The sequence below is a fragment of the Culex pipiens genome, chromosome 1 (genome assembly GCF_016801865.2).
Source record: "Culex pipiens pallens isolate TS chromosome 1, TS_CPP_V2, whole genome shotgun sequence".
Lineage (NCBI taxonomy): Eukaryota > Metazoa > Arthropoda > Insecta > Diptera > Culicidae > Culex > Culex pipiens.
In genome coordinates, this window is record NC_068937.1 from 48,395,998 (window position 1) to 48,423,705 (window position 27,708).

General features: G+C 36.0%; 1 protein-coding gene across 5 annotated transcripts; it reads left to right on the forward strand.

Annotated features, from left to right (window-relative positions):
* The first annotated feature begins 12,398 nt into the window (after positions 1-12,398).
* On the forward strand, positions 12,399-27,695 carry LOC120416425 (phosphoribosyl pyrophosphate synthase-associated protein 2). Of its 5 annotated transcripts, none has more exons than XM_039578179.2 (4): positions 12,399-12,417; positions 13,408-13,527; positions 26,070-26,189; positions 26,246-27,695. In XM_039578179.2, the coding sequence occupies exons 2-4, from the start codon at positions 13,451-13,453 to the stop codon at positions 27,114-27,116; spliced, it is 1,068 nt and encodes a 355-aa protein (XP_039434113.1). In that variant the 5' UTR covers positions 12,399-12,417; positions 13,408-13,450; the 3' UTR covers positions 27,117-27,695. The 5 variants fall into 5 exon arrangements, with proteins under 5 accessions (XP_039434113.1, XP_039434112.1, XP_039434110.1 ...); XM_039578178.2 differs by lacking the exon at positions 12,399-12,417 and adding an exon at positions 12,426-12,556; XM_039578176.2 differs by lacking the exon at positions 12,399-12,417 and adding an exon at positions 12,696-13,054.
* Positions 27,696-27,708: the final 13 nt, after the last annotated feature.

The window sequence follows — 27,708 nt, forward strand, 5'->3', positions numbered from 1 at the left end:
CAACGATTACTTTTTTGCGTGTTCCGCGCTCGGAACTTGCGTTGAATAGTGATTTTTATTTGCCCATTGTTATAAATATATACAAGCTATTTTATACCTTAGTTTATATTTCAAAGCAAATTCATTCATCAAATTCTGGCCACCACTTGCATCGTTCCTGTATCCACCGTCAAATCCGCCGTTGGCCCAGTGCTCATGCCAGAGTCGTTCTCCGGCTGACGGTTATCACGAAAACTCTGGGACCGCCCGAGAACCATTATGCCAGTTACCACCCGTTACTGGTGGTGGTGTTGCTGCCGAGGAACATCATCGTTAAAGGTTTGCCGACGGGAAGGCTGGCACAACCACTTTCCGGAAACTCATTTTGTGGCAAATGATCCTGGAACGAGTAAGTACACATAAAAATAGGAGCAAACCTGCCGGATTGTGCCACGTTTCACCGAAGTTAGTGATACAATCACCTGCCGCAATCAAACGCTCACCTGGGGAAACAGCTCCTGCTGCAGGTGGTGCTGCTGATCCGGGTGTCCACTGCCAACGCCGTCGCGATTGTTATAGCAACCACCTGGGTTGTAGTTATTCTTGCGATCGATGAAACGGCCCTCGCCGCCGCCTCCTACTTTTGTAAGAATTTGGAGTCTCCGCTGCCGGAATGTCCACCGGAGTGATCTCACGATGGACCACCACCGGGAGAAAACATTCCGTAAGACCGACTTTTCGGCGCCAAACAAATTTCACCAAACACAACAACAACACTCGCAATGTCAAACTGTCAAATCAATGTGGTGGAAAAAGAGGTGGCGATGTTTTGATCGTAAACAAACGTTAATTTCTCGTTAATTAATTAATTTTGGCAGTTAATTAATTAAATTATTAAATTTTTTACTATTGTCGCGCCCCTCGTAAATTCCCTTTTTTGTGTGAAATCTGCAATTCCTTTTGTTTAAAAAAGCTTCTCTTAAACTTTACAATCGAAAATAACATATAATTCTGGTTAGCAATAGCCGAACAAAAAAAAAAACAGATAATATGAGAATATAATATTGAATTAAATTAGAAAAAAACAATGCAGCTGTCTATACCACCAGACAAACTTTAAATCGTTAATCTGCCCATGATGGCATAGTTGTCCAACTTAAATATTTTGTCATTTTTGAATTATTCGAACCCAATTGCTCCATTTATCATATTGCTTGAATATGAAAAACCAAACTGCTTACTTATCACCACAGACAACAGACGTTTTGGCTCGATCACCACCTTGTGTAAAAGCTTGCAACGGTTTTATTGAGAATGGCAAACCGTTTGTGGCGCTGCCGTCGCAGAGGAGATTTGACATATCTCCCGCGCTGCTCTCGAGTGTAAACAACAACATTGAAAAGCACGTGGATGAGCGCATTCTCATTCTCATCAAAATTTTTATGCATCTTTTCCGTCGAGAAAATTGATGTACAGACTGAAAATAGTTTTAAAATGTCGAAGGTAATTATTTTGATAATCGCTTCAGATAAGTATAAGTTAAATTCAGAGCAAAAAAGTCAATTTATAAAAAAAACATAGCCTCATAAAAACTATGTTGGTGAGAATCAGAATGCGGCTCCTGCAAAAGCTGCGGTGCAATGCAGTCTACATTCAGACTTATTCTTGCAAGTAGCAATAGACTACGAGATGGCGTTAGTTTGTCATCCGTCATGTTTTTACACACGATTTTCAAATTATTTTGTTCTAGCTGCTACGTCTGTTGTCTGTGTTATCACTCACATTTCGAGGAGTTCTAAGCTAAACTTAAGAAATATATTTAAATTTGATGTGAGACAAAAAATCTAAAACGGTAAATCCTGAAAGGTAGCCAGTGCTCTGTGAAAGGCATATCTCTGCTTACATTGAACCAAAACTAATACTTTTTTATGGAATTTGTTCAGGAAACTGTTCTCTACAATTTAATTGATTCCAAAATGTTTTAAAATTATGTGGTGTTTTATGGTAGAGGATTGAAAAAATCATTTAGAGAACCTATTGGTTAATAAACAGCTCATTAATTGAATAATATAAGTTTTGCATCGTTAAATGCTTAAATTATTTTCGGTCGTGAGAAAATTTCATGTTTTTTGCATGAAATTTTATGAAAAATATCGTTTTTGAGCGAGAAAAATAAAAACCATTAAAAGTATATGCCTTTGCCTTTGTAATCATAGTAGCCATTGTTTTACGTTAAAAACGCTTATATACTAAGTATTTTGAAAATTCGTTACTTTTTGCTCACTAAAATTCAAATATCTCGGCTTTGCGTGGACTAAAATAAAATGTTAAAAAAAGGGAAATGTTCTCCGTAAAATTTCCTACAAGCTGCATGCATTTGTTTTGGCTGCGAAATTTTTTGGCTCGTTTTGCGGAGTGATTTATGCATTTTTTTTTTTCACTAAGCCAAGCCCAAACACAAGCTTTTATGGACTATGTCTGTACAGGAATTTGTTCAGGGAACATTAAACTATAACTTGAAGCCTTTGACTTAACTTTGACTTAACTTTGAAACTTTGAATCAAATTTGAATGACTTAAGTACGTTTGAAACGCTCATTTCTGAAAAATAAGGGAAAGTGGGGCAAGTGTAACAAGCTAAGGAAATGCTCGTTGTAACCCATTAAGAACGTTAAGAAATCTTTCGGATTTTTTTTATAATCGTCTTATTCCAGGTCTTGACTAAGACTTTGATAGAACAAGTTTCTTAAAAATACAGTTTTTTACTGTAAAAAAAATATTTTAAAATTTTTGATTTTCAGTGCGTTCTACTCAACTAGTGGGGCAAGACGAACAAACCATTGAGGCAAGAGGAACAATGCATGAAACAACATGTTAATTTGTTAACAATTGAACTTTTATCACTTAGATACATCAGATTAGAATGTATTTGCAACGTTTCTTTGATTTTTAGATAAAATAAAAATATTTTATTAAAAATTTGATCGTTTTTACGAAAAACAAAATATTACTTAGATGATAAATAGTAAATTTTCATAATATCACTATATTTTGTATGGACAATTTTTTTTAAACAATTGTTTATCAGTTTTTAAGTACTTCAATGTATTTATTTCCCAATAAAATATGTTGTTGCAGCAATTCGTAATTTTTTCCATACTAAAAATCCATATGGTACACTTGCCCCACCTGAACAAGTTTTTTTAAAAGCTCTCAACAAAAATAACCAAAAGTTAAATCATACTTTATAATAGTTGCAACACAGCAAAAAATCCGATAGTAAAATCGCATGCAAAAGCATGCACATCACCTTCGTCAAAATAAACACTTAATATTACACACTGCATGTACAATTTTTGCAAACACAAAAAAAAGTTGCAACCGACGGGATTCAAACCCAGCACCATCAGTGAGGACTGGCGCCTTAGCCCGCTCGGCCATCAGACCGATGAACAGCTGTAAGGATAAACGCATATATGAGCTTGACATTTCGGTCAAGTAGGTTTCCCATACTGATGGGCTACATATTTCTGGGTGTAAAATCACATAAAATTGCATAAAATAATGCAATATTTATTTTACACCCAGGCCTATTACACGCAGCTGGATTACTACTTTTTTAGCTGTGAAGTCTAGGAAATTAGCATTTTGATAAAATGAGCCTTAAAACGAACCTTAAGCCTTATTTTGTACTTTCGAAATATTATAAGAAAACAAAGGTCTTAAAAAAAAAACCTTAATAAATTTTATGCCCCGTGGCGTTTACGTCGTTTTGGCGGTTATGTGGTAGTAGAATCAGCTAATTGCATTCCTAGCAACAATCCCTCATACTGCAAATAATCAAAATTGTAAAAATTACGGCCGTACGAGCGATTGTTCCACCTTCCCCTACTCGAAAGAGGCACTTTTGTCATTCAAGCTCCGCGTGCAACATTGTTCCTGACATCCTAATCTATCATTCTAAAAATTAGGGTGGTTCATTATTAGGATGATTTTGAAAATCTAACTTTTCAGGAATATTTTTGGGAATTTTTTCGACTTTAAAAAGTTGTTGGGCTCGCCAATCCAAGCAACTTTGTCGAAGACACCAAAATTTTATCTCGCGATCTACGCTTTCTGAGCAGTTCTCTAGGATTTCGGTCATTCGATTTTTTTTGTATTTTTTAATCCAACTGAAACTTTTTTGGTGCCTTCGGTATGCCCAAAGAAGCCATTTTGCATCATTAGTTTGTCCATATAATTTTCCATACAAATTTGGCAGCTGTCCATACAAAAATGATGTATGAAAATTCAAAAATCTGTATCTTTTGAAGGAATTTTTTGATCGATTTGGTGTCTTCGGCAAAGTTGTAGGTATGGATACGGACTACACTGGAAAAAAATAATACACGGTAAAAAAATTTTGGTGATTTTTTTATTTAACTTTCTATCTTTAAAACTTGATTTGCAAAAAAACACTATTTTTAATTTTTTTTATTTTTTGATATGTTTTAGAGGACATAAAATGCCAACTTTTCAGAAATTTCCAGGTTGTGCAAAAAATCTTTGACCGAGTTATGAATTTTTTAATCAATACTGATTTTTTCAAAAAATCGAAATTTTGGTCGCAAAAATTTTTCAACTTCATTTTTCGATGTAAAATTGAATTTGCAATCAAAAAGTACTTTAGTGAATTTTTGATAAAGTGCACCGTTTTCAATTTATAGTAATTTTTATGTAACTTTTTTCAAAATAGTCGCAGTTTTTAATTTTTTTAAATTAGTGCACAAGTTTTCCCACCTTTGAAAAAAATATTTTTGAAAAGCTGAGAAAATTCTCTATATTTTGCTTCATTGAACTTTGTTGATACGACCTTTAGTTGCTGAGATATTGCAATGCAAAGGTTTAAAAACAGGAAAATTGATGTTTTCTAAGTCTCACCCAAACAGCCCACCATTTTTCAATGTCGATATCTCAGCAACTAATGGTCCGATTTTCAATGTTAAAATATGAAACATTTGTAAAATTTTCCGATCTTTTCGAAAACAATATTTTCAAATTTTCAAATCAAGACTAACATTTTAAAAGGGCGTAATATTGAATGTTTGGCCTTTTTGAAATGTAAGTCTTGATTTGAAAATTTTGAAAATATTGTTTTCGAAAAGATCGGAAAATTTCACAAATGTTTCATATTTTAACATTGAAAATCGGACCATAAGTTGCTGAGATATCGACATTGAAAAATGGTGGGCTGTTTGGGTAAGACTTAGAAAACATCAATTTTCCTGTTTTTAAACCTTTGCATTGCAATATCTCAGCAACTAAAGGTCGTATCAACAAAGTCCGAAGAAGCAAAATATAGAGAATTTTCTCAGCTTTTCAAAAATATTTTTTTCAAAAGTGGGCAAACTTGTGCACTTATTTTGAAAAATGAAAAACTGCGACTATTTTGAAAAAAGTTACATAAAAATGGCTATAACTTGAAAACGGTGCACTTTATCAAAATTTCACTAAAGTACTTTTTGATTGCAAATTCAATTTTACATCGAAAAATGAAGTTGAAAAATTTTTGCGATCAAAATTTCGATTTTTTGAAAAAATCAGTATTGATTAAAAAATTCATAACTCGGTCAAAGATTTTTTGCACAACCTGGAAATTTCTGAAAAGTTGGCATTTTATGTCCTCTAAAACATATCAAAAAATAAAAAAAATTAAAAATAGTGTTTTTTTGCAAATCAAGTTTTAAAGATAGAAAGTTAAATAAAAAAATCACCAAAATTTTTTTACCGTGTATTATTTTTTTCCAGTGTAGTCCGTATCTATACCTACAACATTGCCGAAGACACCAAATCGATCAAAAAATTCCTTCAAAAGATACAGATTTTTGAATTTTCATACATCATTTTTGTATGGACAGCTGCCAAATTTGTATGGAAAATTATATGGACAAACTAATGATGCAAAATGGCTTCTTTGGGCATACCCAAAGCACCAAAAAAGTTTCAGTCGGATTAAAAAATACAAAAATTAAAATTGAAGAAAAAAGACCGAATTCGTAGAGAATTGCTCTTCTACGACCAAATTTAGAGAAAGCATCTGAGCAACCCTTCAAAAATCAGTTTTTTGAACGTAGAAATTCAGGTTTAAATTTAGAGAAAAGTGTTGTTCGGAGCACTTTTAGTCAATTTGAACTTAAGGGTCAAAAGTTACAGCCATTTTAAGGACGTCTTTTTTTCGAATGTTCAAAAAATGGGTCTAACCACTAAAACAGGAACAAAAATGTCCCAAAGTTCACGCAAATCGAAGAGGAGTCGGGGCAACTTTTACCGATTTCGTGTGAGTTTGCAGAGAATAAGAATGTTTTTATTTTTTTTTTATAAGAAATTACGGAGAAAATATTTAGAGAGCTATGCAATATTTTTTTAAATTCTGTTCTGAGAAATCAATTTCTTGCCTTAACTATAAACAAATTATTTAACATGTTATTTTTGATTGACAATTAAATATACTTTTTGAATCTGCTTTACTTAATAATTGAGTATTTACAGCATCGAATTGTATTTTTTAATTTTTTTTTATACGTATAACGTATTTTTAATTTACTTTATACTTTTAGATTGTTCATCATGGTTAAATATTTTCTCGACATTGAAGTGAATATTGTCAAAAGTGACAACATTGTTTCCAATTTAAATAAATTTAGTGAAAAAATAAAAACTTGCAGCAAAACAAAATGATAAGAAACATATACTCATTTCAGTCCATTCCAATAGATTTCCAACTTATGTACCTTTCATTTTAGTATGGAAAACATATTTAATCCTTACACTTTGTTCAAATTATCCACATGTTGATATCCCTCGAGGCAAAGACGTCTGTATAAGATATTAGTCCTTTTCTACCTTTTCCAAAGACACAGGGGTAAATAAAAATCGCATCCACTTCTGACCGATCTCCTGAGGGAAAATAATGGAAGACTTCAGTGCTGAATGGTATACCTGCATATCTGGTCTTCCGAAAAAGAAAGAAAATTCATGCAGATCACGTATCAAAACCTTTTGGTAAGTTCTATCTTTTTTTCTGAAGAATAACGTCCCTCAAGGGCAAGTTTCTATAGCAATGAGGTTGAAAGAGAACTTCAGTATGAACTATGACGATGGAGTTCATAAAGAATCAAAGAGATTTTTCGTCTTGAAAGTACCGTCGTTTTCAACAATACTAAAATTCATATTTTTATCAAAACTGATATCACAGCATCATCATCTTTCCCCGATAACCTTCGTCATCAATTTCCCTCCACCCACTTCCACACAAAACACGCGGTGGCAATTTGGAAACGGCCCATTAAAACGACACCGTGTTCGATACACTAACGACCACCACCGCCAAGACACTGTCCCCGAAAATTGATTCGTCGTGTTTCCAGAATGACAGCGAATCGATCCGCAAAGGTACCTAATAAATCGAAATTAATGGCTTTGTGGCGAGCGCGCGCTTGTTGCCTACCTCCCGGGCGCAACGGTAAATTTGTGCGCCATCACGCGGCGATAATGACGGGACCTTTGACATTAGACAGTGTCAGGCGCGGTGATGACGGTGCGATATTTGTGCCCCCGATGATTGCCGATTGGGGAGCAGTTTTACGGTTTAAGGAAGCCATTTCACCTCTTCCGTTACGCCCGAAAGTATGCTAATAAGTGAGGTGCGTGAAGCGCCCGTCGAAATGACAGCGTCTGCCACTTTGAGGTTAGGATTTTATAACCTCAAAATGCTCAAACAGAACCATTATCGCGTGTCGTACCGCGCCGTAAAACGGTGGAATCTAATTAAAATTTTAACCTGTTTAATATCATAATCACTGAAACCCTTCGGCGTTGGTTCCGCAGATCTTGATACCAAAAACACACCATCAACCGAGAGTGGCTCAATTTGGCAGAAACGTCGCGACAGCGACCTCCACCCTCTGAACCGTCATGGAAGCCGTCGTCGCGTCACGGATTAATTAAATTAAGGTGAACCTTTTTTTTCATCCTCCCCCCTCGCAGTTAAGGAAACCCTCCCTGTGTTGAAAAGAGCAAATTAGCCACGGCGGCCACTTGTTTGGGGACATCGAGTGTGCAGACTCGGAACGTGGAAGGAGGAATTTATGTCCGACATCTGGTTTCTGCCGTGCGTCGCGCACGTTGCCTACCTTGCGGGCGCGCGAGCGGTGTGGTGTTATCATATCATAATTGCGATTTGTGTCTGAGGAAGGTGGGGGAGAAGTAGGGAGCGTGGCACGGCAATAATTAACGCGTTCATTAGTGCGATGATTACCAGAGGTTCAATGTTCCACGCGGAATGAGGGAGTTCGCAGACGTGGGAAAATGTGCGTCGGCGATGGTCTTGAGGGGTGGGGACATTTGCATACCGATGGATACTGGAAGACCCCGGTGGGCTCTTGGGGAGTTGTTGTTAGGTATTTGGTGAAGGAAGCTTAGACAGGGGGAAAGGTGTCAAGTAGATTAAGTGCTTTTAAATTGAATTTGAACGTGAGATTGTTAGAACAAGGAATTTAATGATAGCTCATTAGCAAGATGGTTCCACAAATTCACCAATACGTCATTTAAAGTCTTTAAATATTAAGTTCTTTTAATAATACATCAACATTTTGTTTAGCTTGTGTGAGTTAGTTTACCAAACGAATTCGTTGTGGTAATATAAATTAATACCTGGATGTATAAACTAAAACAGTAAAATCAAGGATACAATTTTAACAAAATTAGAGTGAGGAATTATTTTATTACGCAAATAAAATAAAAAATAAAAACACACCGTGTTTTTCTATTCTTTTCTTTTTAAATAAACAATTAAAAATGTTACAATTGTTCCTTTGAATTTAATTTTTCTTTACCCAGGTTAAAATCAAAAACAAAAAAAGAACTTTTTGGATCTTTTGGTCTTTTTCATTTATGTGCAATTTTGTCGTTTAAACTAGAAACAATTTCTAGTCATAATGTTTAATTTAATTTTATTTTTTGAAATTCCTTGAAAAAGTTTACAATAACAGCAGGCACAAAAAACAAATTACCTACAATATAGTATGTAAAAAAAGTATTTACACCCCTTGGTCACTATGGCATTTTGTGATAAACATGTAAACAATGGTTTCGTTTGAGCAACCTACTAAAAATGTATGGACTTTCGTAATTTTTGTTCTCGTGCATCAAACTTGCTTTTTGCTCATGTTTTTTAAAATGTGGGTTTTATAAAACACCTAGATGTTTTGGTATATAAAGATCGGAAATTTTATGCCCTTTCCGATGCCACATAGGTTGACTTGTGAATCGTGAACCGGTTCAGATGCCGGCGGATTTTCCGACGACGTAATTCCGGGTTGGTACGAAATTCCAACGAAAAATCTATTCTATCGATACAAAGACCCCCAAAACGATGTTATACTCACTCCAAAATTTTTATTTAGCAATTCTATGGTAATATATTGACATTTAGTTGAATCAAAAATTTGCAAAATTAAGTTTAGATAAGTTTTATATAGAATTTCCAGAGTTATATAAACTTTTAAACTTAGTAGTTAGTAAACTTTATATTCAATCCTAATTATTTTTTTAATCAGTCAAGGATGCTCATTTGGAGTTGGGAGACTGGATTTACGGTGATTTGTCAACAAATAACTTTATTAATGTTAATTTTTCGAAAGGTGTACGAACTTTTTTTTTCACCTTTTTTGATTTATGTAATAGTATTTGTTATATAACTTTTTATAGAAGTCATCTTTTCATGAGCTTTTTATAGCAAAATGTTCGGCATGAGTTTCTGAACAAAACGTAGTACTAGGTTTCTGTCAAACTTTAAATTGATTACATGTTTTATTACAAAATGTGCATAGTGGCGAAGGGGTGTAAATATTTTTTTACATACTGTATTTTGATATTAAATGTAAAAATTTGAATAATTGATCGAATCCAGCATACATTCCATATACATTTAATATCGGTTAATTTCCCCTTGTCAATCAAATGAGATACTTTTTAAACATTTGGAATGTTTATCTCCCAAACCGAAACCAAACATTAAATTTTTGGAAAAAAATTACAGGCCTTACTTGATTTTACGAAGTCTTCCCAAAAAAAAATCACTTCGGATAATCGAATCATGAAAAAAAGCTGTCTTACTTTGGGTTTATGGACTAAAATATGACTCCACAAATAACTTCAAAGGGGCCTTCCATTACCCACGTGGAGATTTTTTATAAATCGGTCAATTGAAGTTCCTCTGTAAACTTCGAATTATCAAAGATTAGGCAAATCGAGTCTGGACTGTAAATATAATTTGCCAATTTTTGGTGGTAGCTAGACTGAATTAGGCCACATACATTTTTTAATATTTTTTGCTGTAAATTTGGAATAAATTGTTAACTCCTTTATTTGACGTCCTGCCAAATGGTGTCTTCGGAAGAGTTGTTGTACCACTTGATACAGGTTATCTTTTGGAGCTATTGACATACAGGGTGACGACATTCCAAGGTGTTAACATTCCAGGGTGACGAACTTCCAGGGTGTCAACCAAAATTTAACCATTTTGGATGACGTTTTAGGGCTTTGGTGTCTTCGGCAAAGTTGTAGAGGAAAATTTCACGAATGTTTGTTTAACATTCCAAATTTCTTTCCCTTGATGTACACGAGATATACGCTATTTTTTGCGAAAATTGTCCATAAAAGCCCTTTTGTAGTGATACCGTCAACTGGGGCGAATCGGGACACATGGGGCGAATTGGGACAGCAGTTTTAACCATGTTGGAGCACAATATTTTGATTTTTCTTATCGAGAAATTAAAAGTGAGGGTGTGTGCAACATGGAGTTAAACTTTCTGTGAAGATTAACATGGCACTTTGAAAAGTTTAACTCCATGTTGCACGCACACACTCTCAATTTTAATTTCTCGGTTGGTTTTGGTTGGAAAAAACTCAGACCAACAAAATGTGTGCATCCGCTTCCAAATTTAAAAGCTTTAAGTGCTCTGAACTCAGACTGTAGTCCCGATTCGCCCCAGATGACGGTAACTCAAAAGGTTAGCATTTTAGCGGCCTACTAAGTTCTGAATAGTTGTTTGTGACATAAAATCACACATTATTTTTGAATACATCTTAATGTTTTGAGCTATATTGAGGAGTTATAAATATTTTCAAGTGATTTTGAGCCTATTTTAAAGTTGTTTGGTTTTCAAAATGGCGCATTCAAAGCATCTGAAAGTACACACTTTCAACTACATTTCCAGAAAATATCTCCGTGGGTTTCAGTGTCTGTTTTGAGAAATCTGAATTTGAGTTTGATGGTTTTCAATCAATTAATTCATAATTTTTATAACATATTTTTATTTTGTTGTCCTTCAACTCTAGTTGAAGCTTAGGAACAAATTACTGATCCTGACAAAAACACCTTAAGGCCGATGCAAATATTTTTTGAAGTTTATGTCCCTCGACTCTGACCAAAGTCGAGGGGTGGGCAAAAAAATAAAAAAGAATAAAAATTGAAATTACGAGCCATGGTTTCAACATTTTAATTTAAAAAGTGTTTTAAAATGCATTATACACCTGTCCAGTTGTTTTGACATCTTCGATTCCAAAATATCTAAGTATGCACGAAAATTTTATTTTTTGCGAATTTTTTTTTTTTGCGGTGCTGTACATTGGAATTTCATGAAAATTCAAAACTTTTATAAACAAGTCCAAACATGCTTAATATGATTTTCAATGCAGAAACATGCATTTTCGATTGTTTTCAGTTGATTAGACTTATATTTTCATGAAAATTTTGATGTTTTTTGGAAAAATATTTTTTTGCCCCCTGATTTTTCAGACACGCAGAAAAATAAGGCATATTTGAATCAACAAAACATTTTGTTGATTTGAAAATCAAGATTTTTGTTGAATCAACGCTAAACGTCAAAGCAACTTTTTCAAAACAACAAAAGCTTTTTGTGGAATTGAGAAAATCAAGGTTTGTTTCAACGCAAAATCGACGTTGATTATATTCTACAAAAATTTTGTTGAAACAAACCTTGTACAGGCTGATTCTACAAAACATTTTTCTGCGTGGAACAATTTTGAAGGGGGGCGACATAAACTTTGAAAAATATTTGCAACGGCCTTATTTAAAATAAACATGTACGCTACAAAAAAGTCTTTCATTTCCAACTCCGACACACGTAACTTTAGCGTTTCACAATCCCAAGACACAAACTCCATGGTTCGTGTCCTAGGAATAGTGCATTTTTCTTTTTAAAACGAACGCTTAACCTTCTCCCTAATAAATCTGACATTCGCCTAGCGCCAGATTTGTTATCACTTCTCTCCCCTCTCTACGACTATTATTTGACAGCCCTTCATTCACTGTTTCGATTCGATCCGAAACACACGTAGCCCGGGGGGCCTTCTTTGATTAGTGTTCCGAGTGCAGGTTGTGGTAGTGTTCCTTAATCAGCGTAAAATTAGCACAAGCTTGCTGGTTTACAAGTCACGTTCAGTTTGCTTTGACCACACTCTTCGCCGTGTTTTCCGCTCTCTCGAGACAAACGCAACAGGAGTGCTCTGGTGGTGTGCGTAATATTTTTTATGGTTTTTGTTGTTCTTTTCTTCTTTCGCACTCATTTTTAGCCGCACGCTCTCACATGCGTGCTCTCCTCTGCGCCTACCGTCGGGTAATGGTACTAAGCGTGTTGAATCTGTCAAAATATTCTCCAAAGTTTGCTCTCTCTGTGCGTGTGTGTTATCGTTTTGGTCGTCGTTTTGGTTAAGTCGCACATTCCATCTGTCGTCGTCGTGTTTTGAACGTGTTTAGAGATTCCAAAGTTGCATTTTTTTTTCTCGAGTCCGAGTGGTCCAGATTTCACGACTTCTACGGCAGTGCGTAAGATCTGTCAAGTGGAACCTCCGCCCGCTTGTGCCGGAGTCGCTAATTGAATTATATAAGTAAACGTAGACGGTGCTAGAGATTCCCTTCCCAAAAGAAACATTGAGAGATATCGCGCTACCGCTGCCTCAAGCTAAGCTCCAGAGGAAGACCGCAAAAGTACGATGCTTCTGAACCGAAATAAGTAATTCTCGAACACACATATTTTTATTTGATTCCGATTTTCTTCGACTTCCGTCGTTTTGAGTTTCGATTTTGCTGCCAATGCTTCGCGCTAGTTTCTTCGGGAACCAAAATAACCTCGCTTTTTTGGACTTCATGCTTCTCAAACCTCTATCTTGCTTCTTTCCCTCCTCTTCCGCACCCAGAATTCCATCCGTTCGTTCAAGTGTTTGTGAATATGTCCCTCGTTCCTTCCTCCTCCCGAGTTGTTGTTGTTGTTGCTGTTGAAGTTCTCCTCTTGCATGATAACCTCGCCTCACAGTACTTCCAGATTGCCCGCAAGCAACCGTAATTCATTGGTGTTTCTGTTTGCAGATTTGGGGGCTTCCGACCGGCCAAGATCTTGAAGCAGGAAAAGATGGACGCTCCCATCACATCGGACATCGTCATCATCAACGGGAACTCCCATCCGGATTTGGCGAACCTGATTGCGAGGTGAGTGGGATGTTTTGGTGCATTTTTTAGCATGTTTTTTTGGTTTCAGATTGCTTCCAGCATGTGTATTGGTTAATCAATTTCGAGCATCGATCAAACATTCTACGTCACGAAGTCGGGAGCGGCCTTGTTGTTGGCAACGTTTCAGGTTGCATATTGGATGTGGGATAGAGTTTTAGGAATTTTGCATGCAACTTGAGTTAATAAGTTGAAACTTGTACATTCGTGGGAACAGTTCAAACCATCACTGAAATCGATTCTTTAGGCAAATAGCTCATCAGCTAGTCCGCGAGTAAATATGCCAACAAACAGGCTCAGTTTACAAAGCAAAGACATAAACTACGTATCAATATAGAATGTTAAATTCAGACGAATATTATGTTCAAAGTGGCTGTCCTCTGGATAGACTGTTTGCACACCGTTCCTGCCTCTTCATCTGGAAGCTGATCGCAAAGCGCTTCCCACCGTTCCTGTACCAGAAAATTGCACCCTTCCGAGACCGTCGCCAGCAAAACCTAATTCTTCCACGAAACAACACGTAGTTCTCTGGGTGCGGTAAACTGGAACATGCTGCCTGCTGACCTGAAGGGAACTATATCGGAAGCATCTTAAGAGGGGTTAATTAGTTTTCTTGCACCAAATGCAGTTGGAAGAGTGGAATAGCGACAACCCTTCAGCTCCTCCGGGGTACATAGTAGACACGAAACGCCATCTGAAGAATTGGGTGCTTGGGGATAACCCTCGAGCCCCCGAAAATCCTGGGCAAGGTCGCATTAGGGACAAACCCCCATTCCCCCGGAATACCTGATCCACTGGAAGGAACAACCCCGAGACAAGACAAGACGTGCTGACAACTAGAAGGACTACACGACCCAATTAGGTCCTAAAATTAAGCTTCAATTTGTGATATTATTGTTCACAATGTAAAGCTTATTTTTCTGAGTACAATGACCCTTCGAACGACCGCAAATTACATCCTTTGTGGAATAGATTTTTAAATCAATTTAAAAAAATACTTTGCGGGCCTTCTTGAAAGAAAAGGTCCTACTTGACAGCTCGTTCCAAGGAGACAATAGTTAATCCATCGAGAAAATATTGTCTTGTCAATTTATTTTTAACATCAGAAATGGCTTTGAATCGTGTTTTTTCCGTTGTACATAAACATTTCCATTCCCTATTGGACAATCTGCCCTCGTTTTAAACATAGTTTTTCCTACCTATTTGTGACCAATGTAGATTAATTTAGGTTAGAGGTGGGCAAAACCGCTCATTTTCGCTCGCTCATTAAAATGTGCCGCTTTTTGAACGGCTCTTTCGCTCTTTATCAAAATTTTGGTGAAAAGTCTATTTTGATGAATGTTGTGATTTTTAATGTTCAACCTTGAATCAAGGATTTTGGAGAAAATTGCTATTAATATAAACAATTGCGTTTATTTCTATTAGTTTTTCGGTATTATTTTTCAAGGTTTTGAGCATTTTTAAAGGCTCAAATTTGGAATCGGGTCATTCTTTAGTACACTCAAACCCCAATTGTTGTCAAACGAACGGGGTCACTTTTTAGTTTGACACCCCTTTTACACGGAGTTCACACACACTACCAAACGTTTGTTTGATAGTGTGCGTGAGCGCCGTGTAAAAAGTGACAGTTCGTCACTTTTTAGTTTGACTTTGACCAACCAACGGGGTACAAACTAAAAAGTGTCAAACGAAAAAGTGACCAACCACCGGGGGTTAAGTTTATATCTTTACGATGAGATGTGCATTTTTTTTAGGAAATCATTCACTTTTGAAGTAATTTAAGTACTTGAATAAGTACACCTTGTATATAATTTTGACAAATTATACACTAATTCATAAGCATTGAAAAAAATGAAATCACATTTTCAATTTTCAAAAACAAATTTCATGCTGCAATTTGTTGGGAATTCAATTAGTTATATTTATGGTCTATACAAGCCAGATGACACATGTCGCCATTTTGAATTTTCTTTGTGCTAAAATTTAGTGCTCATTTAGTGCTATTTAGTGCCCTATACCCCACATTTAGTGCCCTTATAGTTTCCATACAAATTGCCATAAAAAATTTGAAATACAAGCCAGATGACACATGTCGCCATTTTGAATTTTCTTTGCGCTAAAATTTAGTGCTCATTTAGTGCTATTTAGTGCCCTATACCCCATATTTAGTGCCCTCATAGTTTCCATACAAATCGCCATACAAAAATTTGAAATACAAGCCAGATGACACATGTCGCCATTTTGAATTTTTTTTTGTGCAAAAATTTAGTGCTCATTTAGTGCTATTTAGTGCCCTATACCCCACATTAAGTGCCCTTATAGTTTCCATACAAATTGCCATACAAAATTTGAAATACAAGCCAGATGACACATGTCGCCATTTTGAATTTTTTTTTGTGCAAAAATTTAGTGCTCATTTAGTGCTATTTAGTGCCCTATACCCCACATTAAGTGCCCTTATAGTTTCCATACAAATTGCCATACAAAATTTGAAATACAAGCCAGATGACACATGTCGCCATTTTGAATTTTCTTTGTGCTAAAATTTAGTGCTCATTTAGTGCTATTTAGTGCCCTATACCCCATATTTAGTGCCCTCATAGTTTCCATACAAATCGCCATACAAAAATTTGAAATACAAGCCAGATGACACATGTCGCCATTTTGAATTTTTTTTTGTGCTAAAATTTAGTGCTCATTTAGTGCTATTTAGTGCCCTATACCCCACATTTAGTGCCCTTATAGTTTCCATACAAATTGCCATACAAAATTTGAAATACAAGCCAGATGACACATGTCGCCATTTTGAATTTTTTTTGTGCTAAAATTTAGTGCTCATTTAGTGCTATTTAGTGCCCTATATCCCACATTTAGTGCCCTCATAGTTTCCATACAAATCGCCATACAAAGTTCAAAAGTCAAATTTCAGATGTCGCCATTTTGAATGTTTTTTCGTGCTAAAATTTAGTGCTCATTTAGTGCTATTTAGTGCCCTATATCCCACATTTAGTGCCCTCATAGTTTCCATACAAATCGCCATACAAAGTTCAAAAGTCAAATTTCAGATGTCGCCATTTTGAATGTTTTTTCGTGCTAAAATTTAGTGCTCATTTAGTGCTATTTAGTGCCCTATATCCCACATTTAGTGCCCTCATATTTTCCATACAAATCGCCATACAAAATTCAAAAGTCAAATTTCAGAAGTCGCCATTTTGAATGTTTTTTCGTGCTAAAATTTAGTGCTCATTTAGTGCTATTAAGTGCCCTATACCCCACATTTAGTGCCCTCATAGTTTCCATACAAATCGCCATACAAAGTTCAAAAGTCAAATTTCAGATGTCGCCATTTTGAATGTTTTTCAGTGCTAAAATTTAGCGCGCATTTAGTGCTATTTAGTGCCCTATACCCCATATTTAGTGCCCTCATAGTTTCCATACAAATCGCCATACAAAAATTTGAAATACAAGCCAGATGACACATGTCGCCATTTTGAATTTTTTTTTGTGCTAAAATTTAGTGCTCATTTAGTGCTATTAAGTGCCCTATACCCCACATTTAGTGCCCTCATAGTTTCCATACAAATCGCCATACAAAGTTCAAAAGTCAAATTTCAGATGTCGCCATTTCGAATGTTTTTTGTGCTTAAATTTAGTGCTCATTTAGTGCTATTTCGTGCCCTATACCCCACATTTAGTGCCCTCATAGTTTCCATACAAATCGCCATACAAAGTTCAAAAGTCAAATTTCAGATGTCGCCATTTTGAATGTTTTTTCGTGCTAAAATTTAGTGCTCATTTAGTGCTATTTAGTGCCCTATACCCCACATTTAGTGCCCTCATAGTTTCCATACAAATCGCCATACAAAGTTCAAAAGTCAAATTTCAGATGTCGCCATTTTGAATGTTTTTTCGTGCTAAAATTTAGTGCTCATTTAGTGCTATTTAGTGCCCTATATCCCACATTTAGTGCCCTCATAGTTTCCATACAAATCGCCATACAAAGTTCAAAAGTCAAATTTCAGATGTCGCCATTTTGAATGTTTTTTCGTGCTAAAATTTAGTGCTCATTTAGTGCTATTAAGTGCCATATACCCCACATTTAGTGCCCTCATAGTTTCCATACAAATCGCCATACAAAGTTCAAAAGTCAAATTTCAGATGTCGCCATTTTGAATGTTTTTTGTGCTTAAATTTAGTGCTCATTTAGTGCTATTTAGTGCCCTATATCCCACATTTAGTGCCCTATATCCCACATTTAGTGCCCTCATAGTTTCCATACAAATCGCCATACAAAGTTCAAAAGTCAAATTTCAGATGTCGCCATTTTGAATGTTTTTCAGTGCTAAAATTAAGTGCTCATTTAGTGCTATTTAGTGCCCTATACCCCACATTTAGTGCCCTCATAGTTTCCCTACAAATCGCCATACAAAGTTCAAAAGTCAAATTTCAGATGTCGCCATTTTGAATGTTTTTCAGTGCTAAAATTTAGCGCGCATTTAGTGCTATTTAGTGCCCTATACCCCACATTTAGTGCCCTCATAGTTTCCATACAAATCGCCATACAAAGTTCAAAAGTCAAATTTCAGATGTCGCCATTTTGAATGTTTTTTCGTGCTAAAATTTAGTGCTCATTTAGTGCTATTAAGTGCCATATACCCCACATTTAGTGCCCTCATAGTTTCCATACAAATCGCCATACAAAGTTCAAAAGTCAAATTTCAGATGTCGCCATTTTGAATGTTTTTCAGTGCTAAAATTTAGTGCTCATTTAGTGCTATTTAGTGCCCTATACCCCACATTTAGTGCCCTCATAGTTTCCATACAAATCGCCATACAAAGTTCAAAAGTCAAATTTCAGATGTCGCCATTTTGAATGTTTTTTGTGCTTAAATTTAGTGCTATTTAGTGCCCTATATCCCACATTTAGTGCCCTCATAGTTTCCATACAAATCGCCATACAAAGTTCAAAAGTCAAATTTCAGATGTCGCCATTTTGAATGTTTTTCAGTGCTAAAATTTAGTGCTCATTTAGTGCTATTTAGTGCCCTATACCCCACATTTAGTGCCCTCATAGTTTCCCTACAAATCGCCATACAAAGTTCAAAAGTCAAATTTCAGATGTCGCCATTTTGAATGTTTTTCAGTGCTAAAATTTAGCGCGCATTTAGTGCTATTAAGTGCCATATACCCCACATTTAGTGCCCTCATAGTTTCCATACAAATCGCCATACAAAGTTCAAAAGTCAAATTTCAGATGTCGCCATTTTGAATGTTTTTTCGTGCTAAAATTTAGTGCTCATTTAGTGCTATTAAGTGCCATATACCCCACATTTAGTGCCCTCATAGTTTCCATACAAATCGCCATACAAAGTTCAAAAGTCAAATTTCAGATGTCGCCATTTTGAATGTTTTTTCGTGCTAAAATTTAGTGCTCATTTAGTGCTATTTAGTGCCCTATATCCCACATTTAGTGCCCTCATAGTTTCCATACAAATCGCCATACAAAGTTCAAAAGTCAAATTTCAGATGTCGCCATTTTGAATGTTTTTCAGTGCTAAAATTTAGTGCTCATTTAGTGCTATTTAGTGCCCTATATCCCACATTTAGTGCCCTCATAGTTTCCATACAAATCGCCATACAAAGTTCAAAAGTCAAATTTCAGATGTCGCCATTTTGAATGTTTTTTGTGCTTAAATTTAGTGCTCATTTAGTGCTATTTAGTGCCCTATATCCCACATTTAGTGCCCTCATAGTTTCCATACAAATCGCCATACAAAGTTCAAAAGTCAAATTTCAGATGTCGCCATTTTGAATGTTTTTGGGCTTAAATTTAGTGCTCATTTAGTGCTATTTAGTGCCCTATATCCCACATTTAGTGCCTTAATAGTTTCCATACAAATCGCCATACAAAGTTCAAAAGTCAAATTTCAGATGTCGCCATTTTGGATGTTTTTCAGTGTTAAAATTTAGTGCTCATTTAGTGCTATTTAGTGCCCTATACCCCACATTTAGTGCCCTCATAGTTTCCCTACAAATCGCCATACAAAGTTCAAAAGTCTAATTTCAGATGTCGCAATTTTGAATGTTTTTCAGTGCTAAAATTTAGTGCTCATTTAGTTCTATTAAGTGCCTTATACCCCACATTTAGTGCCCTCACAGTTTCCATACAAATCGCCATACAAAGTTCAAAAGTCAAATTTCAGATGTCGCCATTTTGAATGTTTTTTCGTGCTAAAATTTAGTGCTCATTTAGTGCTATTTAGTGCCCTATACCCCACATTTAGTGCCCTCATAGTTTCCATACAAATCGCCATACAAAGTTCAAAAGTCAAATTTCAGATGTCGCAATTTTGAATGTTTTTTCGTGCTAAAATTTAGTGCTCATTTAGTGCTATTTAGTGCCCTATACCAATAATTTAGTGCCCTCATAGTTTCCCTACAAATCACCATACAAAGTTCAAAAGTCAAATTTCAGATGTCGCCATTTTGAATGTTTTTCAGTGTTAAAATTAAGTGCTCATTTAGTGATTTTTAGTGTCCTATACCCCGCATTCAGCGTCCTCATTGTTTTCATACAAATCGTCAAAAAAGCCTTCGGCTAAGTGCAAGTATGGGGTTAAAATTGTTTTTAGTTTGAATTTATACTTGATTTAACATATTTTCACACTGGAATGATTTAGTGCCTTCGACTTAGTGCAAGTATCGGACTGAAAATGATATTTTCTAAAAATTTCAACATGTTTAAACATATTTTCACACTGGAATGATTGAACATATTTTCACACTGGAATGATTTAGTGCCTTCGACTATCGGACTATCAGTATCGGACTGAAAATGATATTTTCTTAAAATTCAAACTTGATTAAATATATTTTCTTACTGGAATAATTTAGTGGGAACTAGTCAAAGGCACTAAATCATTGCAGTGTGGAAATATGTTCAATCAAGTTTGAATTTTAAGAAAATATTATTTTTTGCCCGCTACTTGCATTTAGTCGAAGGCACTAAATCGTTCCAGTGTGAAAATATGTTCAATCAAGTTTGAATTTTAAGAAAATATCATTTTTTGCCCGATACTTGCATTTAGTCGAAGGCACTGAATCGTTCCAGTGTGGAAATATGTTTAATCAAGTTTGAATTTTAAGAAAATATCATTTTCAGTCCGATACTTGCACTTAGTCAAAGGCACTAAATTATTCCAGTAAGAAAATATATTTTTGCAATTCCGTTTTGAAACTACTTACTTTTCCTGTCATTCTTGAACGACGAAATAGCCTACTTTTCTGTACCAAAAATAACAGAACCGAATAGCAACACTTTTCAAAATAAATGCTGAAAAGTTCTACTTTTCAGCACTGAAATGGGTGCTGAAAATTTGAACTTTTCAGCACTTGTTTCGAAAAGTAACACTTTTCAACATTTTTTTGATTCAAACGATTTATTGACAAAATACATGAAAATTTGACATAAAATTTCACTCAATGGGTGTTTTTCGGAATTGCAAAAAATGTTGTATGGAACTCGTTGCAAAACTTGATTTTTTCAGCACTCTTCGTATTTATCCAACTCGGTGAACCTCGTTGGATAAATGTACGACTCGTGCTGAAAAAATCCTCTTTTTGCAACTTGTTGCATAAACTACTATTAATCATGTTTGAATTTTAAGAAAATATCATTTTCAGCACGATGCTTGCACTTAGTCAAAGGCACTAAATCATTCCAGTGTGGAAATATGTTCAATCAAGTTTGAATTTTAAGAAAATATCATTTTTTGCCCGCTACTTGCATTTAGTCGAAGGCACTAAATCGTTCCAGTGTGAAAATATGTTCAATCAAGTTTGAATTTTAAGAAAATATAATTTTTTGCCCGATACTTGCATTTAGTCGAAGGCACTAAATCGTTCCAGTGTGGAAATATGTTTAATCAAGTTTGAATTTTAAGAAAATATCATTTTCAGTCCGATACTTGCACTTAGTCAAAGGCACTAAATTATTCCAGTAAGAAAATATATTTAATCATGTTTGAATTTTAAGAAAATATCATTTTCAGCACGATGCTTGCACTTAGTCAAAGGCACTAAATCATTCCAGTGTGGAAATATGTTCAATCAAGTTTGAATTTTTAGAAAATATAATTTTTTGCCCGCTACTTGCATTTAGTCGAAGGCACTAAATCGTTCCAGTGTGGAAATATGTTGAATCAAGTTTGAATTTTAAGAAAATATCATTTTTTGCCCGCTACTTGCATTTTGTCGAAGGCACTAAATCGTTCCAGTGTGGAAATATGTTTAATCAAGTTTGAATTTTAAGAAAATATCATTTTCAGTCCGATACTTGCACTTAGTCAAAGGCACTAAATTATTCCAGCAAGAAAATATATTTAATCATGTTTGAATTTTAAGAAAATATCATTTTCAGCACGATGCTTGCACTTAGTCAAAGGCACTAAATCATTCCAGTGTGGAAATATGTTCAATCAAGTTTGAATTTTAAGAAAATATTATTTTTTGCCCGCTTCTTGCATTTAGTCGAAGGCACTAAATCGTTCCAGTGTGAAAATATGTTCAATCAAGTTTGAATTTTAAGAAAATATAATTTTTTGCCCGATACTTGCATTTAGTCGAAGGCACTAAATCGTTCCAGTGTGGAAATATGTTTAATCAAGTTTGAATTTTAAGAAAGTATCATTTTCAGTCCGATACTTGCACTTAGTCAATGGCACTAAATTATTCCAGTAAGAAAATATATTTAATCATGTTTGAATTTTAAGAAAATATCATTTTCAGCACGATGCTTGCACTTAGTCAAAGGCACTAAATCATTCCAGTGTGGAAATACGTTCAATCAAGTTTGAATTTTAAGAAAATATTATTTTTTGCCCGCTACTTGCATTTAGTCGAAGGCACTAAATCGTTCCAGTGTGAAAATATGTTGAATCAAGTTTGAATTTTGAGAAAATATCATTTTTTGCCCGCTACTTGCATTTAGTCGAAGGCACTAAATCGTTCCAGTGTGAAAATATGTTGAATCAAGTTTGAATTTTAAGAAAATATAATTTTTTGCCCGATACTTGCATTTAGTCGAAGGCACTAAATCGTTCCAGTGTGGAAATATGTTTAATCAAGTTTGAATTTTAAGAAAATATCATTTTCAGTCCGATACTTGCACTTAGTCAAAGGCACTAAATTATTCCAGTAAGAAAATATATTTAATCATGTTTGAATTTTAAGAAAATATCATTTTCAGCACGATGCTTGCACTTAGTCAAAGGCACTAAATCATTCCAGTGTGAAAATATTTTCAATCATTCCAGTGTGAAAATATGTTAAATCAAGTATGCACTTAGCCGAAGGCTTTATATGACGATTTGTATGAAAACAATGAGGGCGCTAAATGCGGGGTAAAGGACACTAAATAGCACTAAATGAGCACTTAATTTTAGCACTGAAAACATTTAAAATGGCTACATCTGAAATTTGACTTTTGAACTTTGTATGGCGATTTGTATGGAAACTATGAGGGCACTAAATGTGGGGTATAGGGCACTAAATAGCACTAAATGAGCACTAAATTTTAGCACTGAAAAACATTCAAAATGGTGACATCTGAAATTTGACTATTAAACTTTGTATGGCGATTTGTATGGAAACTATGAGGGCACTAAATGTGGGGTATAAGGCACTAAATAGCACTAAATGAGCACTAAATTTTAGCACTGAAAAACATTCAAAATATCGACATCTGAAATTTGACTTTTGAACTTTGTATGGCGATTTGTATGGAAACTATGAGGGCACTAAATGTGGGGTATAGGGCACTAAATAGCACTAAATGAGCACTAAATTTTAGCACTGAAAAACATTCAAAATGGCGACATCTGAAATTAAACTTTTGAACTTTGTATGGCGATTTGTATGGAAACTATGAGGGCACTAAATGTGGGGTATAGGGCACTAAATAGCACCAAATGAGCACTAAATTTTAGCACAAAACAAATTCCAAATGGCGACATGTGTCATCTGGCTTGTATTTCAAATTTAAGTATGGCGATTTGTATGGAAACTATGAGGGCACTAAATGTGGGGTATAGGGCACTAAATAGCACTAAATGAGCACTAAATTTTAGTACTGAAAAACATTCAAAATGGCGACATCTGAAATTTGACTTTTGAACTTTGTATGGCGATTTGTATGGAAACTATGAGGGCACTAAATATGGGGTATAGGGCACTAAATAGCACTAAATGAGCACTTAATTTTAACACTGAAAAACATTCAAAATGGCGACATCTGAAATTTGACTTTTGAACTTTGTATGGCGATTTGTATGGAAACTATGAGGGCACTAAATGTGGGGTATAGGGCACTAAATAGCACTAAATGAGCACTAAATTTTAGCACGAAAAAACATTCAAAATGGCGACATCTGAAATTTGACTTTTGAACTTTGTATGGCGAACTATGAGGGCACTAAATGTGGGGTATAGGGCACTAAATAGCACTAAATGAGCACTAAATTTTAGCACTGAAAAACATTCAAAATGGCGACATCTGAAATTTGACTTTTGAACTTTGTATGGCGATTTGTAGGGAAACTATGAGGGCACTAAATGTGGGGTATAGGGCACTAAATAGCACTAAATGAGCACTAAATTTTAGCACTGAAAAACATTCAAAATGGCGACATCTGAAATTTGACTTTTGAACTTTGTATGGCGATTTGTATGGAAACTATGAGGGCACTAAATGTGGGATATAGGGCACTAAATGTGGGATATAGGGCACTAAATAGCACTAAATGAGCACTAAATTTAAGCACAAAAAACATTCAAAATGGCGACATCTGAAATTTGACTTTTGAACTTTGTATGGCGATTTGTATGGAAACTATGAGGGCACTAAATGTGGGGTATAGGGCACTAAATAGCACTAAATGAGCACTAAATTTTAGCACGAAAAAACATTCAAAATGGCGACATCTGAAATTTGACTTTTGAACTTTGTATGGCGATTTGTATGGAAACTATGAGGGCACTAAATGTGGGGTATAGGGCACTAAATAGCACTAAATGAGCACTTAATTTTAGCACGAAAAAACATTCAAAATGGCGACATCTGAAATTTGACTTTTGAACTTTGTATGGCGATTTGTATGGAAACTATGAGGGCACTAAATGTGGGGTATAGGGCACTAAATAGCACTAAATGCGCGCTAAATTTTAGCACTGAAAAACATTCAAAATGGCGACATCTGAAATTTGACTTTTGAACTTTGTATGGCGATTTGTATGGAAAATATGAGGGCACTAAATGTGGGATAAAGGGCACTAAATAGCCCTAAATGAGCACTAAATTTTAGCACGAAAAAACATTCAAAATGGCGACTTCTGAAATTTGACTTTTGAACTTTGTATGGCGATTTGTATGGAAACTATGAGGGCACTAAATGTGGGATACAGGGCACTAAATAGCACTAAATGAGCACTAAATTTTAGCACGAAAAAACATTCAAAATGGCGACATCTGAAATTTGACTTTTGAACTTTGTATGGCGATTTGTATGGAAACTATGAGGGCACTAAATGTTGGGTATAGGGCACTAAATAGCACTAAATGAGCACTAAATTTTAGCACAAAGAAAATTCAAAATGGCGACATGTGTCATCTGGCTTGTATTTCAAATTTTGTATGGAGATTTGTATGGAAACTATAAGGGCACTAAATGTGGGGTATAGGGCACTAAATAGCACTAAATGAGCACTAAATTTTAGCACAAAAAAAAATTCTAAATGGCGACATGTGTCATCTGGCTTGTATTTCAAATTTTTGTATGGCGATTTGTATGGAAACTATGAGGGCACTAAATATGGGGTATAGGGCACTAAATAGCACTAAATGAGCACTAAATTTTAGCGCAAAGAAAATTCAAAATGGCGACATGTGTCATCTGGCTTGTATTTCAAATTTTGTATGGCAATTTGTATGGAAACTATAAGGGCACTAAATGTGGGGTATAGGGCACTAAATAGCACTAAATGAGCACTAAATTTTAGCACAAAGAAAATTCAAAATGGCGACATGTGTCATCTGGCTTGTATAGACCTATATTTATAAACTTAAAAATAAACAATAGTTTAAAAATCATTCCATCTTGGAATGGTTTTTTCAAAGACCGGAGTTCGAGATTTCCAAAAAAGTGTCCACGTGGTTTATGGATGGTCCCCTAACAAATCACTGCAAAAAAGAATCGCCTTGATTGGTTGAGTTATGCCCGAGAACCAACGAATTGAAGTTACCGTTCCAACTTTTTTGGAGCCTTGGGAGTTGGAATGTTAAATCGCGCACTAAGTGCACGAACTGTGAAGGTAATCACACCAGCAATTACCGCGGGTGCGTTGCATTTGAGACCTGCCAGTTTGCTCGCTTCCGCTAGCTGTAATTTGGCATGACAAAAATTTATTAGAATAGTAAATAAAAATTTGACATTATTCAGAAATTAATGATTTTCTATATCATGTTTTAGTCGCCTGGGCGTCAAAAATGGCGGCTGCTCTGTCTACCACAAGACGAACCGGGAAACCATGGTCGAGATCGGCGATTCCGTGCGCGGCAAGGACATCTACATCATCCAAACCGGAACAAAGTAAGAGCACAAAGATTTCAGCCTCGTTCAATCCACTAATCCTTCACTTCCTCAAGGGACGTCAACAACAACATCATGGAGCTGCTGATCATGGCGTACGCGTGCAAAACCTCGTCGGCCAAGTCGATCGTGGGCGTCATTCCGTACCTGCCGTACTCGAAGCAGTGCAAGATGCGCAAACGGGGCTGCATCGTGTCGAAGCTGCTGGCCCGGATGATGTGCACCTCGGGGCTGACCCACATCATCACGATGGATCTGCACCAGAAGGAGATTCAGGGCTTCTTCGACTGTCCGGTGGACAACCTGAGGGCGTCGCCGTTCTTGCTGCAGTACATCCAGGAGAGCATTCCTGACTACAGGAACTCGGTGATTGTGGCCCGCAATCCCGGGTCGGCCAAGAAGGCCACGAGCTATGCCGAGCGGTTGAGGTTGGGAATTGCCGTGATTCACGGCGAGCAGAAGGAGTCCGAGACGGACGAGGTCGACGGCAGGAACTCGCCTCCGACGTTGCCCAAGTCGCGCACAATGGACGTTTCCGGTGGAGTTCCGGTCCATCCGGCCAAGGAGAAGCCCCCGATTAACGTGGTCGGAGACGTTGGCGGTCGGATCGCCATCATGGTTGACGACCTGATCGACGATGTCCAGTCGTTTGTCGCGGCCGCCGAAGTCCTCAAGGAGAGGGGCGCGTACAAGATATACGTCATGGCCACCCACGGTCTGCTCAGCCAGGACGCGCCCAGACTGATCGAGGACTCGGCGATCGACGAAGTGGTCGTCACGAACACCGTTCCGCACGAGATCCAGAAGATGCAGTGCCACAAGATCAAAACCGTCGACATCTCGGTGCTCATGTCCGAGGCCATCCGTCGCATCCACAACAAGGAATCGATGTCCTACCTGTTTAAGAACGTCACCCTGGAGGATTAGGTTGAACTGTTTTTCTTTTTTATTAAATATCTTTTAATTTGTCAATTCTCAATTGGAAAGCTAGCTGAAATTATTAAGCGCCGAAAGCTGAATTGGAAAACCAAACAATCGTGAAAGAATTTAGAAATCCATTAAAAAGGGCGCAAATATTCGCTGTAAGCATTTTTATAAAACAAAAAAATACACACAAAAAGTAAAAATTAAGGATCAAATCCTAAGAAATTGCAAAAGCAAAAACAGCAGACCAAAATATTTTTGTATCTTACAAAGCAAAAGAAAATAGTATTTGTGATGGCACCTTTTTGGTATTTTTCAGTCAGTAAATATTCACACACTTATGTGTGGTAAAGTCGCTTTCCAGTCAGCAGTGCTTAGAGAAATAGTGTCCAGATACTACCAACTTATCTCGATTTTAAACCCTACTTTCAACAGCAAAAACAGTTGGTTTATGAGTTCAGTACAAGCAAGCAAAATATCACACTGAGGTATATACAGAATGATTTCCTTCTTTTATAATCGTTAGAGCTAGAACGGATGATGAATAAATATGAAATAATAAAATAAATGCTTATATTAAAATCTGATTTTTTTT